This window comes from Penicilliopsis zonata (genome assembly GCF_001890105.1).
Source record: "Penicilliopsis zonata CBS 506.65 unplaced genomic scaffold ASPZOscaffold_1, whole genome shotgun sequence".
Taxonomy (NCBI): domain Eukaryota; kingdom Fungi; phylum Ascomycota; class Eurotiomycetes; order Eurotiales; family Aspergillaceae; genus Penicilliopsis; species Penicilliopsis zonata.
In genome coordinates, this window is record NW_019208911.1 from 2,974,617 (window position 1) to 2,987,306 (window position 12,690).

General features: G+C 49.5%; 4 protein-coding genes across 4 annotated transcripts; 2 read left to right on the plus strand and 2 right to left on the minus strand.

Annotated features, from left to right (window-relative positions):
• Nucleotides 1-870: 870 nt before the first annotated feature.
• ASPZODRAFT_108447 (hypothetical protein) lies at nucleotides 871-2,241 on the minus strand. The gene is made up of 4 exons (XM_022720963.1): nucleotides 2,026-2,241; nucleotides 1,931-1,970; nucleotides 1,544-1,852; nucleotides 871-1,481 (listed from the first exon to the last, which is right to left on the minus strand). Exons 1-4 carry the CDS (start codon nucleotides 2,132-2,134, stop codon nucleotides 1,085-1,087), a joined length of 855 nt encoding a protein of 284 aa, XP_022586124.1. The 5' UTR covers nucleotides 2,135-2,241; the 3' UTR covers nucleotides 871-1,084.
• Nucleotides 2,242-2,437: 196 nt separating this feature from the next.
• Nucleotides 2,438-6,163, plus strand: ASPZODRAFT_127725 (hypothetical protein). The gene is made up of 5 exons (XM_022721823.1): nucleotides 2,438-3,552; nucleotides 3,612-4,043; nucleotides 4,127-5,129; nucleotides 5,194-5,928; nucleotides 6,032-6,163. The coding sequence occupies exons 1-5, from the start codon at nucleotides 2,632-2,634 to the stop codon at nucleotides 6,052-6,054; spliced, it is 3,114 nt and encodes a 1,037-aa protein (XP_022586125.1). The 5' UTR covers nucleotides 2,438-2,631; the 3' UTR covers nucleotides 6,055-6,163.
• A 1,460-nt stretch (nucleotides 6,164-7,623) lies between these two features.
• On the plus strand, nucleotides 7,624-11,921 carry ASPZODRAFT_435068 (hypothetical protein). The gene is made up of 7 exons (XM_022728337.1): nucleotides 7,624-7,859; nucleotides 8,619-8,741; nucleotides 8,814-8,926; nucleotides 8,987-9,180; nucleotides 9,234-9,382; nucleotides 9,446-11,282; nucleotides 11,362-11,921. The coding sequence occupies exons 1-7, from the start codon at nucleotides 7,731-7,733 to the stop codon at nucleotides 11,556-11,558; spliced, it is 2,742 nt and encodes a 913-aa protein (XP_022586126.1). The 5' UTR covers nucleotides 7,624-7,730; the 3' UTR covers nucleotides 11,559-11,921.
• A 120-nt stretch (nucleotides 11,922-12,041) lies between these two features.
• ASPZODRAFT_127727 (hypothetical protein) lies at nucleotides 12,042-12,690 on the minus strand. Its single transcript, XM_022721824.1, has one exon. It carries the CDS (start codon nucleotides 12,219-12,221, stop codon nucleotides 12,066-12,068), a length of 156 nt encoding a protein of 51 aa, XP_022586127.1. The 5' UTR covers nucleotides 12,222-12,690; the 3' UTR covers nucleotides 12,042-12,065.

Below are 12,690 nucleotides of genomic sequence, written 5' to 3' on the forward strand. Positions count from 1 at the left end.
TCCTCAACACGAACCGTACTCCACTCGAACTCCATCCATAATCTATTCTCACATCACTTTATACATAGCCGGGAGATCAACACGCCCCCACCGCGTCCTATACGGCGCCCACAACCCGCCCACATCCTCAATATATCCATCTTTAGCCTCCCTCCGCCGCCGATGCAACCGGTGCAGCTCCAACGTAACGGTCGCGCAATGGAGCAGGCCTGCGCGTCCGTCCTGCGTCACCCGGTCAATAAGCCCGTTCAGCCCGTTCAACTCCTCCATCAGCGCGAGGAACAATGGGCGCGTCCGCGTGGCGTTCTGCGCCTTGTGGCAGCATTTACAGAGACAGGGGATCCGTTCTCTCCCTCCTCCCCCTCCTGAACAGTCGATGTCGTATGGTAATGGGCTGTGGGGGGGGTTGAGGATATGTTCGCAGGAGAAGTAGCGTGGGGTGGAGGGCATTTCTTCTTCTCTCTCACCTGGCTATCCTCCTTAGGTTATAATCTTTCATTAATATGGGTATCTGTGTGATACTTGATTTACCTCTATGGTGGCTTACCTGTTAATGCGGCGGTGAGTAGGTAGATATATTAACATGGATACTATGTTGTAAACTACAGCTAGGAGCTTGTATTTTATTTCCTATAGATATCTATCATTGGAGCCTGGTGTCTCTGTTTCTATATTCTTGTTGAATTGTTAATTTATATATATCTAGACAGTTCCTTTATGTGGGATGTAGTATAGACTATTTATTTTATATATATAAGAGATAAGAGGGCTTTTATTAATCCTGAATTAATAGCTATTTATTAGTTACAGGGTAAATAATAAATACCATGTACTTACAACCCATCTCTGGCTCACCGCAAGACAAGGTTACCCCTTACATCTGCCTTCCATAGCCTCATAAATGTAACAGCAGTTGTCATGGTGACTTTCATCTCTATTGCTGAATTGTGGCAACAAGATGTCTTATTTCTTAGTTTTAAAAATACTTGATGGGGGATAAACATGAACTGCAGGAATATTTGGAACTAATCTCAAAAGTCATGAAATAGAGTGATTCGTAAACCATCAAAGATCAAAGACACATTTAGTGGACCATAGTTTCGGCCATTGGGTGTTGTGCGATGTGATCCGGTTTGTTCGCCTCGTCTTTTTGTTCCGAGTCGTCGCCCATTTCCACATCGTCGTCACCGTCACCAGCCTCGTCTTCGTCAAGGTCCTCCTCGTCATCATCACTTTCAGCTTCAAGGTCTTCACTTTCCGCGTCGGAGATATCTTCCTCCTCGTCATCTTTGCCGGCGGTTTCTTCAGCGCCTTCCATCTCGTGGTCTCCACCTGCATCCTTCTCGCTCTCCTGGAGTTCTTTGATCAAAGCGGCCTCAAGTTCGCGCTCCTCAGCACCGTAGGCATTGCTGTCGTCTTCGAGATTGTCGGCCTCGGGTTGTTCGGGGGGATATTCGGCAGGGGCGGATTCTTCCGAGTCCCTACATATCATACATTAGCAGCTTCTCAAGTCAACAAGGGTGAAGTGTCACGGGGATCCAACCATTTGATGGCAAATCGGGTCACTCGAGGCTTTTCCGCCAGAACATTACGGCGGATACGCTCTATGATAGGCTTGGCAGGAGGGTCTGCGGCAAGCTCTTCCGAGTCGTACTCGTTGTTCACGTAGTATCCCACACGAACAAACTCTCTGCCGTCGTAACTGCAGGTGAGGAGGATCACGGTTACGCCAAGAATCTCCGAAGTCGGAATCCGTTTAAGGTCTGGAGCGTCGGCCTCGAAAATGAATTTGTTGACTCCTACGGGGATCGGGCCCACGAGAAGCGAGTCAAGCTCCTGGTCATACTCGGATCTGAAGAGAAATAAAAAAAAAACACTCGTTAGCGCGTGCAATCTTGAACAAACAATCGAGGGGTAGGGTTGAACTGACGACGTAGCCGAGCCGACATAAGTCAATTTCCATTCCAGATCTGAAGTTTGATTAGATATTTCAAAAACAGGCCCCTTCTCAAGAGACGGGTGTACCTTTTTGGAGCTGCTCAAGGCACTCGAAGGTGATCTCGAACTCGTAAGAGTCGGTAAAACTGGCGGGGTTATTTAGAACCTTGACCCCAAGAAGCGAAACGACAGACATGGTGAAGAAAGTATTGTAAGGGTAAAAGAAAGCAGATTTTTTAGATGGATACAGAGAGGGTAAACTGCAGCCAGAGATACAAATCACAGGGAGAAGGGTTGTTGTGGTGGTGCAGCAGCGAGGGATCCCCCAAGGGTAATTATACCTGCAGACTGACTTACTACGCCAGGATAAGAAGGATCAACGCGCGGGCGGATCGCGTTGCGCATTCTCGCGTTGACCGCCTTTATCACGTGACTGATTACCTGGTGCCCTGCTGCCACTGGTGAAGCTTCTGCGATGCTGTGAGACCGTTGCCCGACGATCCACCGCAGCAACACCTGCAGCCCAGCGAAACGTCGCTGTCTGCCCTGGAGTTTCAAAGTGGGGATTGTTGATTGAAAGAGGTATTGATACCCCAAGTTCTGGATTGATTCTCACCGCAGCCCGAGAAGCCAAGGTTGACTGCACACGACACTCGTTTTCCGGTCCCAGCACCGCCGTATCTGACCTTTGTCATGGCGGAAGACGATGCAGAGAAGGCCTTCTTTGAGGCTCAGGCGATGAACACAGATGCGGTGGACCAGACTCCGGTGGATGCTCAGGATGAGGACAACTCCGACTCTGATGAATATGATCCTTCCAAGACGTTGCAAGTGGAGTATTCCACGCCGCTGGATGAGTCCAAGTCAAGCGAAGATGATTTAGCTCCAACCGCATCCGATTCAAATCCTCCCCCACAGGTTTCTACGCCCTCGGAGACCGCTTCCGCTCCACCGACCGATGGTGATCAATCCGAAATGCCTGCCAAGGTAGAGTTGCCTACCACGGCGTCTGCTGCGCAGGCACCGCCGAAGACAAGGACAATAGGGGGGTTCGTGGTCGAAGATGATGATGATGAGGAGGAGGAGGAAGCTGAAGCATCTGGCGATGATAAAGGCGATGCAGATTATGAGCCACCGGCTGTACTTGGTGTCGAGGACATGAGCACTTTTCCTGTGAACATGACCGAGAACTCCGTTTCAGGAAATGCAAATCAAGCTACTTCTGTCCCTGATGTATCTGACTATGGAGCTGTGCAGGGCCCTGCCAGTTCTGTCCATCACTCCAATAACTCATACTCTCCTCATGCTGCTGTCTCTTCTAAAAATGATGCTTCTTCTGTTCCTTCCGCTCAAGCTCTGTACACCTCTCAGACTGTCCAGTCTGGTTTTGCATCTGACATCCCCGCTCCACCCCCTTCCACATCAGTTGAGCATTCGAGTGGGCCAGGCCGATTACCCCACGACCGAGTCGGCATTCTGGAAGACAGGATCCAGGAAGATCCGCGAGGGGACATCCCTGCCTGGCTGGAGTTGATTGGAGAACACAGAAGCCGCAACAGACTGGATAACGCGCGCGAAGTTTACGAGAGATTCCTCCAAGTGTTTCCTTTTTCTGTAAGTTGATTGAACCATGCGCCCGGAAACTTCAACATGATGCTCACGTGCTCTTGCAGGCCGAACAATGGGTGGCGTATGCGAGTATGGAGTCCGAAAACAACGAGCTGTTCCGCTTAGAGCAGATATTCAACAAGACGCTCCTCACCATACCGAGCGTCCAGCTGTGGTCGGTTTATCTCGACTACGTCCGTCGGCGAAACCCGTTGACAACAGACACAACTGGGCAAGCTCGGACGATCATCTCCTCTGCCTACGACTTAGCCTTCCAACACATTGGCGTAGACAAAGACTCGGGGCCCATATGGACAGACTACGTTCTGTTCATTCGATCGGGACCTGGCAATGTGGGCGGTTCCGGCTGGCAGGATCAACAGAAGATGGATCTCCTGCGCAAAGCTTACCAAAAAGCTATTGCGGTTCCGACCAGTGCCGTTAACTCCCTCTGGAAGGAATATGATCAATTTGAAATGGGCTTGAATAAACTTACGGTAAAGACCTGAAGCATCTCCCCGATTGGCTATTCTAGCGCCTGTGAGTTTTCTTTCTGACATCAAATTTTCAAACCATCCAGGGCCGAAAATTTCTTCAAGAACAATCACCTGCATATATGACTGCACGAAGCTCTTTTACTGAATTGCAAAACATCACTCGAGACCTGAATCGTACATCTCTCCCTCGGTTACCTCCTGTCCCTGGCGCCGATGGTGATATCGAATTTGCTCAACAAGTCGACATCTGGAGGCGCTGGATCGCCTGGGAGAAGGGTGATCCGCTAGTCTTGAAAGACGACGACCGTCCTGTCTTCAATGCACGCATTGTCTATGTGTATAAGCAAGCATTGATGGCGTTACGATTCTTACCAGAGATATGGTTCGAAGCGGCTGAATTTTGTTTTCAGAATGAACTGGAACATGAGGGAACTGAATTTCTGAAGCAAGGGATCGACGCAAATCCAGAGAGTTGCTTGCTTGCATTCAAACGTGCCGACCGGTTGGAGATCACATCCGATTCCGAGCCAGACCCCATCAGGCGAGGGACCAAGGTCAGAGAACCTTACGACAGGCTTCTTGACGCTCTTTACGACTTGGTCGCCAAGGCCCGTACCCGCGAAACGCAAGACGTCACCCGCCTTGAGGCGACCTTTGCAAGTTTGAACGCCGAAAAGCAAGTTTCGCAGAATGAAGAGGACGACGATGAGACAGGTGAAGCGAGGGCAAGGGAGTTCGCAAAAAATGCACAGATTGAAGCGGTCCGCAGTGCCCACGCTATCCAACTCACTATTCTTTCCAAGACTATTTCGTTTGCGTGGATTGCTCTGATGCGCGCCATGCGCCGCATCCAAGGGAAGGGCAAGCCTGGCGAGATGCCCGGGTCCAGGCAGGTCTTCGCCGATGCTAGGAAGAGAGGCCGTATTACCAGCGATGTGTACATTGCGAGCGCTCTCATCGAGTATCATTGCTATAAAGACCCTGCTGCCACGAAAATATTCGAACGTGGTGCAAAGCTTTTCCCAGAAGACGAGAACTTCGCACTTGAGTACCTGAAACATCTGATTGACATCAACGACATCACTAGTAAGTTCTACGGTACGAACACGAGAGAGCTTTATTTTTAAACTAATTTTCAATCTCCTTTCAGACGCGAGGGCCGTGTTCGAGATGACAGTTCGCAAATTGGCTGCCAAGCCTGAAAGCGTCCATAAAGCCAAGCCCATTTTCGCGTTTCTCCATGAGTATGAGTCTCGCTATGGAGACCTTGTCCAGGTTATCAACCTTGAGAGCCGGATGCGCGAGCTTTTCCCCCAGGACCCTACCCTTGAGCAATTCTCTCATCGTTACGCCACCTCGACGTTCGATCCCACTGCCATACGGCCGATTATCTCTCCTTCGCAAACTCGGCCGAAAACTGCTGTTGTTGCCCCCCCTGCTGACCGACCGGATTCGCGTCACGGCACCCCTCCCAGATATCTTGATGCTCCTTCTACAAGTTCGCCGAAGAGGCCCCTCTCCTTGGATGATTATGATGATGGCCTGAACAGGCCACGAAAGTTCATTCGAGCCGAATCTCCCTTGAAAGGTGCCACAGTGCGGCATCTTGATCAGATGAGGCGCTCTACCCCGGTAAATGGGAGTGGGTCATTGAGCTCTCAATTTCGACCTCAAGGCGCAACCAACCCGCTACCCCGAGACATTGTCTATCTTCTCAGCATCATCCCTCCAGCCTCTGCATATAACGCCGGTCGATTTTCTGCAGAGAAGCTGGTTGACCTCCTTCGCAGAATTGACATGCCAGCGTCGATCTCTCAGATTCCGATGCCGCAGTCTATTGGTGCGATGGGACATAACCAGCCCATGACGATGCAATCTTACACAGGTAGGTAGATAAAAATCCGGTTTCATAATATTTCTTGTGTTCTGAATACATATATCTCACACTCTCTTCTTTTTACTTTCACTAACATACTGGCTGTCTTAAGACTCCTACCGCCCAAGCCACTGAAACTCTTCAATGCGTTGGCAGAACCGAGACATGGGGAAGAATACCGGTACATAAGGGCATATGATACAGATTAGTCACATCACAATCGATCTTGAATGTATCGTCGGAGTAGTGGACAGTACCGTGAGGTTTATATTGGAACAGGATTGGGTATTTTGCACTTCTTCGGCGCATGATCTTTTTTTTTCCCCGATAACTTAGCAGCAAGCGATATCGCATAGGGTATATCATCTGTACAGTGAACGGACCCGTGTGCTTCTTTGAGCTTCAGTCTATCTACAATGCATTCTAGTTCTCGGCCCTGGTCATTCCTCAATTTGAATCTTAGCAATGTTATAAACAAGATCTGTTTCCTCAGCACTGAGCCAATCCTGTATTCCGTGGTTCTGTCTCGGGCAATCGACGAACTCTGCCATCGTCTTTATTCTTATATGTCTTGACGATGAGCCACAGCCACTGAGTATGCTGGATGGAGCCACAAGCATCGATCACCGAACGGGATGTCGTAGACACCAAAGGTCTCTCACCACTGCCACAGCCACTGAGCAGACATGAACTCGCGTTGCGAGAGGTATCCCCAGGTAGCATCGCTTTTTGTGTTTTCGAACGTCCATCGGTAACTGTCCAGGTGATCTTTGATGTATTTGCCTGGTGCCGTAGATTCTGTTCAAGAAGAATATAGAGAAGATCCTAATGAAAGCAGAGATCAGGTGCTTTCAATCACTATCTATGTGATCTTTCAGTCCTGCCATACCTCTCTTTATGAAGCTTTCTCCCTAGAAAACCCAGTAAGCATCAATCACGACGAAATAATCATTGCCCACCACCACCTCACCTTCCATTTGCTTCCGGCTCACGACATCGCCCCGGCGATGAGGTCGTCATCCCACAAATCCAGCTCACTTAATTTTGGAAATTGCCTTCCTTGACCTTTCTGTTGCCCGCCCGTCGCGTCAGTCCTCGCTTCGCGTTCATATATCCCCTCACCTTCGCCTCACCTCCCTCTTCCTTCCTTCCTTCCTTTATCTCTCACCTCACCCCGTTCCTTCCCCTTTGGGATATCGAGCATCCCGGCCGTCCACCATAAATAGCTCCTTCCTCCTTCTTTCCCTCCTTCCCTCCTCCTTCCCTCCTCCTTCCCTCCTCCTTCCCTCCTCCTTCCCTCCTCCACATACCCAACTGCTCCCTTGGTGGCTTGCTTGGTTCTCCAGGTTTACCACGTTCATATTCCTCGACGTTGACCCATCTCTCATCGTTCCCCTCTACCACCTCTCAGCTCAGCGACGCATCTTCGTCGCGCTTCAGCTTGGGGTACCTCTCCTGTTTCTTGAAAGCTTCTCTCACAACGCGTTCTGGTAAGTTGAGCTCGAGTTTCCTTCCATCACATTGCTCTATCTCTGCTTCGCTTCCCGGGGCTCTTCTTCAAGCTATCACGAAGCCTCAAATGGCCCAAGTCTCAGCCGTGTTGCCCTTTGCGTTTCTCCTCATGCCTGTTTCTATTTTTCTCTATTAGCATTAGATCGCTTGTCTCGAGACCTTGAGCTTGAGCTCGACTCTCACTTGATTTGATTTCCTTTCATCCTGCTTCATTTTCTCGTGTCCTCAGCTAACTGAACAGTTGACTCCAACTCGAACCGAATAAACATCTAGCCTTGTCTCGAAAAGCACTCGTCGCTATGGCGAACGTGCCCGGCAAGCCCGGCCTGGGGGCTCAAGGAGACCCTGCGCTGGACAAGCCAGCTTTGCTAACGGATATGTGTAAAAATGTTGACTTGCCTCTTGCGGCTTTCAACTTGAATCATCTGGTGAGTTTTATTCTTCGTTTGAAGCCTCGAAAAGTAAAGGGAAAAAATTAGTAGTTGTCGCTGCTTGCTTTTGGCCTGCAGGACCCTGCAGAAGCCTTGTTTGTCATTTGTTCGTCCCCCAAGACTCGTTGTAGTCCATTCACTTCATGAGAACACATTTATTGTCTCCCAGCTCAATTCAATAGACCTGCCTTTTCATCTGCCTTTTATTCATTCACACCCAGCCTCTTCTTATTTACCCTCATATATACCCACTTCCTCCCATTCAATATGGATACCCACCAAGCATCAGCTATTCCCTCCTGCCTCAGGTTCACCGGCTACAGGCTTGCAATTGATGTAGAGACCCGGCATTCAATATTGTATTGTCTCACACATCATCCCATCATTGACCACCACCCACACCTGCCATTCAATTCTTTCTATTCACAATGTCCCCTTCATATTCAATATCTTTCTCTGCCCAGGTCTATATAAATACAACCCTCCCCTCTCCCCCTCTCCTTGTTCCTTCTTCTTCTTCTCTTCCCAACAACCTCTCTCCCAGCTTCTACTATCCCAGCTTCTACTATCCCAGCTTCTACTATCCCAGCTTCTGCTATCCCAACTTTCCAGTCACCTCTTTCCTCCTACTATCAAATCATCTCTTTTTACTTTTCAAATTTCATCACCGTCACAATGGAAGATGCCGATGAAATCAACAAGCTCGCTGGCGGCTTCCGTCACCTGAGAGTTCGTACTGACAATGAAATCGCAAAGTACTCTGTCCCTGTGGCCACCGTCCCTCGTCCCGGCTTCAACCAGACTGGCAAAGAGATCGAAGTGCTTCTCAATGCGTTTGCCATTACCAAGTTCCCTAGCAGAATCGTCTACCAGTACGATGTAAGTTGCTTTTCTACCCATACTTTTGGCTTGGGAAAAAAAAAAGACATTTTGCTCAACTTCCCTACTTAGGTGCACATTGGCAATGGCGTTGAAAAGAATGCCGTGATCCAGAAGGTTTGGAACTCGAAGATTCGCAAGAACAATCTGAAGAGTGTCATCTTCGATGGCAATAAGTTGGCCTGGTAAGTCATATTTCTTGCAAGTTTCTTGAGAGAAAAGCATCCACTGATCGCTCGTTTCAGGTCCATGAACAATTACGAAAAGGAATTCAACGCCCTCGTTGATTTGGATGCTGAACAGGGTCGTCCTCCCAGCACCAAAACCAACAACACTTTCCGGATCTTGGTTCGCAAGACCAAGCAGGTCAACTTGGCTGTGCTTACCGCTTGGCTCAATGGCAAAATTTCCATGAACGAACCTGTTTTGGAGGCTTTGAGTAGGTCCTCAGGGTTTTGAACTCATTTCTCTCCGGATCACTAACCACACTAGATTTCTTTGATCATGTCCTTCGCGAATGGCCAAGCACGAAGTTTCTTGCCATCAAGCGTTCCTTCTTCGATGAGCAGGGTGACAACAAGGATCTCGGAAACGGCGTTTTGGCCTTTAAGGGTGTCTACCAGGCGATTCGGTCGGCTCTGGTGAGTTTCTTGTCAAGTCCCCTCCCGATTTGTGGTTCCATGAGCTGACATGTGCATCATTAGCCTGGCCGACTTGTGGTTAACATCGATGTGTCGAATACCTGCTTTTGGGCTCGCACTTCTTTCATGGGTGCTGCCATGGCCGTTTTGGACTGCCGTGACCTGCAACATCTGATTCACCTCACCAAGCCTATTTCCGATGGTCATGGTGGACTTACTGAGTCGAACGGTTTTTACGAAGTCCACAAGCGCCTGCGCAAGCTACAGGTTCAACCCCATTACCGTGGCTGCCCCGTTCTCGGCACCAACTTCATTGTCAAGGGCCTGCTCAATGCGAGCGCTCGCACTTACACCATTGACATCAAGGACCGTGCAACCGGTACCACCAAGACAATGACCGTTGAGGCATACTTCAAGTCGAAGTACAACGTGATTTTGGATTACTGGGAACTTCCTATGGTTGAGATGACCAAGAAGAATGTCGTTTACCCGATGGAAGTTTTGACTATTCACGGCCTGCACAAGTATCCCTGGAAGCTCAACGAATGGCAAACGTCACACATGATCAAATATGCGGCTTCTCGTCCTGCTGAGCGGCTGCAATCCGTTCAAAAGTCCAAGGCCATGCTTGATCACTCGAACGATCCTGTTCTCCAGGCCTTTGGACTCCAGGTTGATCAGAACATGATTCGTACCAAGGCTCGACTCCTCCCTAATCCGGAGATCCAGTTTGGCGGAGGCGCGAAGCTCAATCCAGGTACCAATGGTCGTTGGGATCTCCGTGGCAAGAAATTCTTGCAGCCCAACAAGCGGCCCTTGGAGTCTTGGGGTATCGGTTACTTCCCCGGCAAGCGTAATGCTATCAATCGCACCCAGGTTGAAACTTTCTGCGACGGTTTCATGAAGGGTTATGCTGGCCATGGTGGCAATGTTGCGAAGCGCCCTGTGATTGTTGAGCTCAAGGAGGACATTGGTGACGCGATCAAGACCCTCTACAACGCGACTGGGGTCAAGTTCCAGAAGGACCCTCAGCTCCTGTTGATCGTCGTGCCCGACAAGAACTCCTTTACTTATCTTCGGATTAAGAAGTCTTGCGACTGCCGCTGGGGTGTGCCTTCTCAGGTTCTTCAATCTGCTCATGTTTCCAAGGCGAACCCGCAGTACATTTCCAACGTTCTCATGAAGGTCAATGCGAAGTTGGGAGGCACCACGGCTCGCGCTATTCCCAAGGTTCCTGAAGCGGCTCTCCGACCTCATTCCATGATCATCGGTGCTGACGTCTCTCACCCGCACATGGGAGTTTGGTCCCCTTCGATGGCTGCCATGACCGTCTGCATGGATACTTTCGGTGGTCGATACTGGGGAGCCTGTGAGGCCAATGGTGATCGTGTCGAGATCATCAACCGTTCCAACATCGAAGTCATCCTACTCCCTCTCGTTCGTGAATGGATGTCCACCGTTGGACAGGGTCGTGCTCCAGACCACGTATATTACTTCCGGGATGGTGTCTCCTCCGGCCAATTTCAGCACGTTCTCGAAAAGGAGGTTCTCGACATGCGTTCCATTTTCATGCAGCTCACTCAGGATCAGTGGAAGGGCAAATTTACTGTGGTTGTTGCCAACAAACGCCACCATCTCCGAGCCTTTCCTAAGCCCGGTGACCGTAACTCGGCTGATCGCAATGGCAACCCTCTGCCCGGTACTTTGATCTCCAGGGATGTGACCAGCCCTCATGACTGGGACTTTCTGCTCTATTCGCACATCGCCCTTCAGGGAACATCTCGTCCTGTCCATTACCATGTCATCCTCGACCAGATCGGACACAAGGCTCAGGAGCTTGAAAATATGATCTACGATCATTGCTATCAGTACATGCGGTCCACTACATCGGTTTCTTTGTGTAAGTGACTGACTACCCTTCTTCCTGTCTATTCTTCATTTTCTGGAGAATACCTCAGAAGATGCTAACTATGACATAGTCCCGGCTGTTTATTACGCTCATTTGGTTGCCACCCGTGCCCGTCACCACGAAGATGTCCCTGCTAGTTCTGGACCTCAGAGTGGACCTGAGGTGAAGCTCACCAACCCGAAGCCGAAGAACCGACCCGTTGATCCCCGTCTCCTTCCCATGCACGGTACTTCGAACAGATTGCCCTTTGGCATGTGGTACATCTAAACTGGCGTGCAAAGCCCCCGTTCGAACGCTGGCGTCCTGGCAGGTCCTACGCCTTTAGCGCGAGCCTCCGGTACATTGCTTTCTATTTTTTTTTTCAACGTGAACACGACTACAGACACTCGACGAATTTCACGATGCTGTGTTATTCTCTTCTCGAGGGGGGATTTTCGCTTCGTCTCAGGGTTGAGGGCCTGGTTGCAGTCCAGATAATGTTCTAGTTGGAGGAGCTAAATCTGTCGGCACCGACCGGACTCTTGAGGAGAACTGGATGGAGCTGATGATATGGCATCTCAGACAGGAGCCGTCGTACTTAAAGTAGTTATCGGATAGCATTTTGGCCAATATTCCCTTAGGTATTCGAACAATCTTTTCAAGTATCTTGTTACTAGCACACCGTAGTTGCAAACGTAGAGACCAGCCAATCCTTACAACAGAAAAACGAGGGCCGGGTCTATAGATATAGATACTTAGAATTTAAGTATTCAGCCGATGGGAGACGCCTTGTAATTATTCTCGAATAGATCTATGCGCAGGGCAAACATTTCCCAAAGTCGCAAGCACAACATTTATAAGACAGTAAGATAAATATCGTGATGAGTACAATACAGCAACGAGAAACAGTGAAGAGGAAAATGAAATCAACCAGGCCACCAAATCAGACATCAGGGCCAGCCGGTATAGGTGGGTGTGCGCGGGGGGGATATCACAGACAACCATCCAGACTGCGCCATCCAAGCGTTTCAATAATTAAGTAGGGAGGCTCCAGATGCTTTCTTACCCTTCTTCCACGAACTCAAGTTAGAAAAGAAAAAGAAAAAAGAATAGGACAAGAGAGTGGAAAGATCAAGAAAAACCCCATGCTAACCCACACGAATGACCCACCTTATTCCCGAGCCGGAGGTTGCCTTAAGCAAAAAAGGAAGGGGGAAATAAGAAGAAAGAAACCCTTATTATCTTTTGATAATGCGATTCTGTTGCACACGTACACACAAAAAAATTAAGGAAACCGAAGCTTGTCCATCGAACTGTAGGGGTATCATGCTCCCAAAACAGGACGTCCAGAGGCCCATCGAACTGTAGGGGATGATAAAATACAAGCGAGCCTTGACTAGTGGTGCAAGGTCGGGGGGGG

Excerpts from the sequence above, each read along its gene's own strand:
- ASPZODRAFT_108447 (XM_022720963.1), bottom strand. The coding sequence starts at position 2,134 with ATGTCTGTCGTTTCGCTTCTTGGGGTCAAGGTTCTAAATAACCCCGCC. Across the intron at positions 1,971-2,025 it reads CCTTGAGCAGCTCCAAAAAG|ATCTGGAATGGAAATTGACT; the intron begins GTACACCCGTCT and ends ATCAAACTTCAG. Across the intron at positions 1,853-1,930 it reads TATGTCGGCTCGGCTACGTC|ATCCGAGTATGACCAGGAGC; the intron begins GTCAGTTCAACC and ends ATTTCTCTTCAG.
- ASPZODRAFT_127725 (XM_022721823.1), top strand. The coding sequence starts at position 2,632 with ATGGCGGAAGACGATGCAGAGAAGGCCTTCTTTGAGGCTCAGGCGATG. Across the intron at positions 5,130-5,193 it reads TGACATCAACGACATCACTA|ACGCGAGGGCCGTGTTCGAG; the intron begins GTAAGTTCTACG and ends ATCTCCTTTCAG. Across the intron at positions 5,929-6,031 it reads GACGATGCAATCTTACACAG|ACTCCTACCGCCCAAGCCAC; the intron begins GTAGGTAGATAA and ends GGCTGTCTTAAG.
- ASPZODRAFT_435068 (XM_022728337.1), top strand. The coding sequence starts at position 7,731 with ATGGCGAACGTGCCCGGCAAGCCCGGCCTGGGGGCTCAAGGAGACCCT. Across the intron at positions 7,860-8,618 it reads CTTTCAACTTGAATCATCTG|TACTCTGTCCCTGTGGCCAC; the intron begins GTGAGTTTTATT and ends GAAATCGCAAAG. Across the intron at positions 8,927-8,986 it reads GATGGCAATAAGTTGGCCTG|GTCCATGAACAATTACGAAA; the intron begins GTAAGTCATATT and ends CGCTCGTTTCAG.
- ASPZODRAFT_127727 (XM_022721824.1), bottom strand. The coding sequence starts at position 12,221 with ATGTCTGATTTGGTGGCCTGGTTGATTTCATTTTCCTCTTCACTGTTT.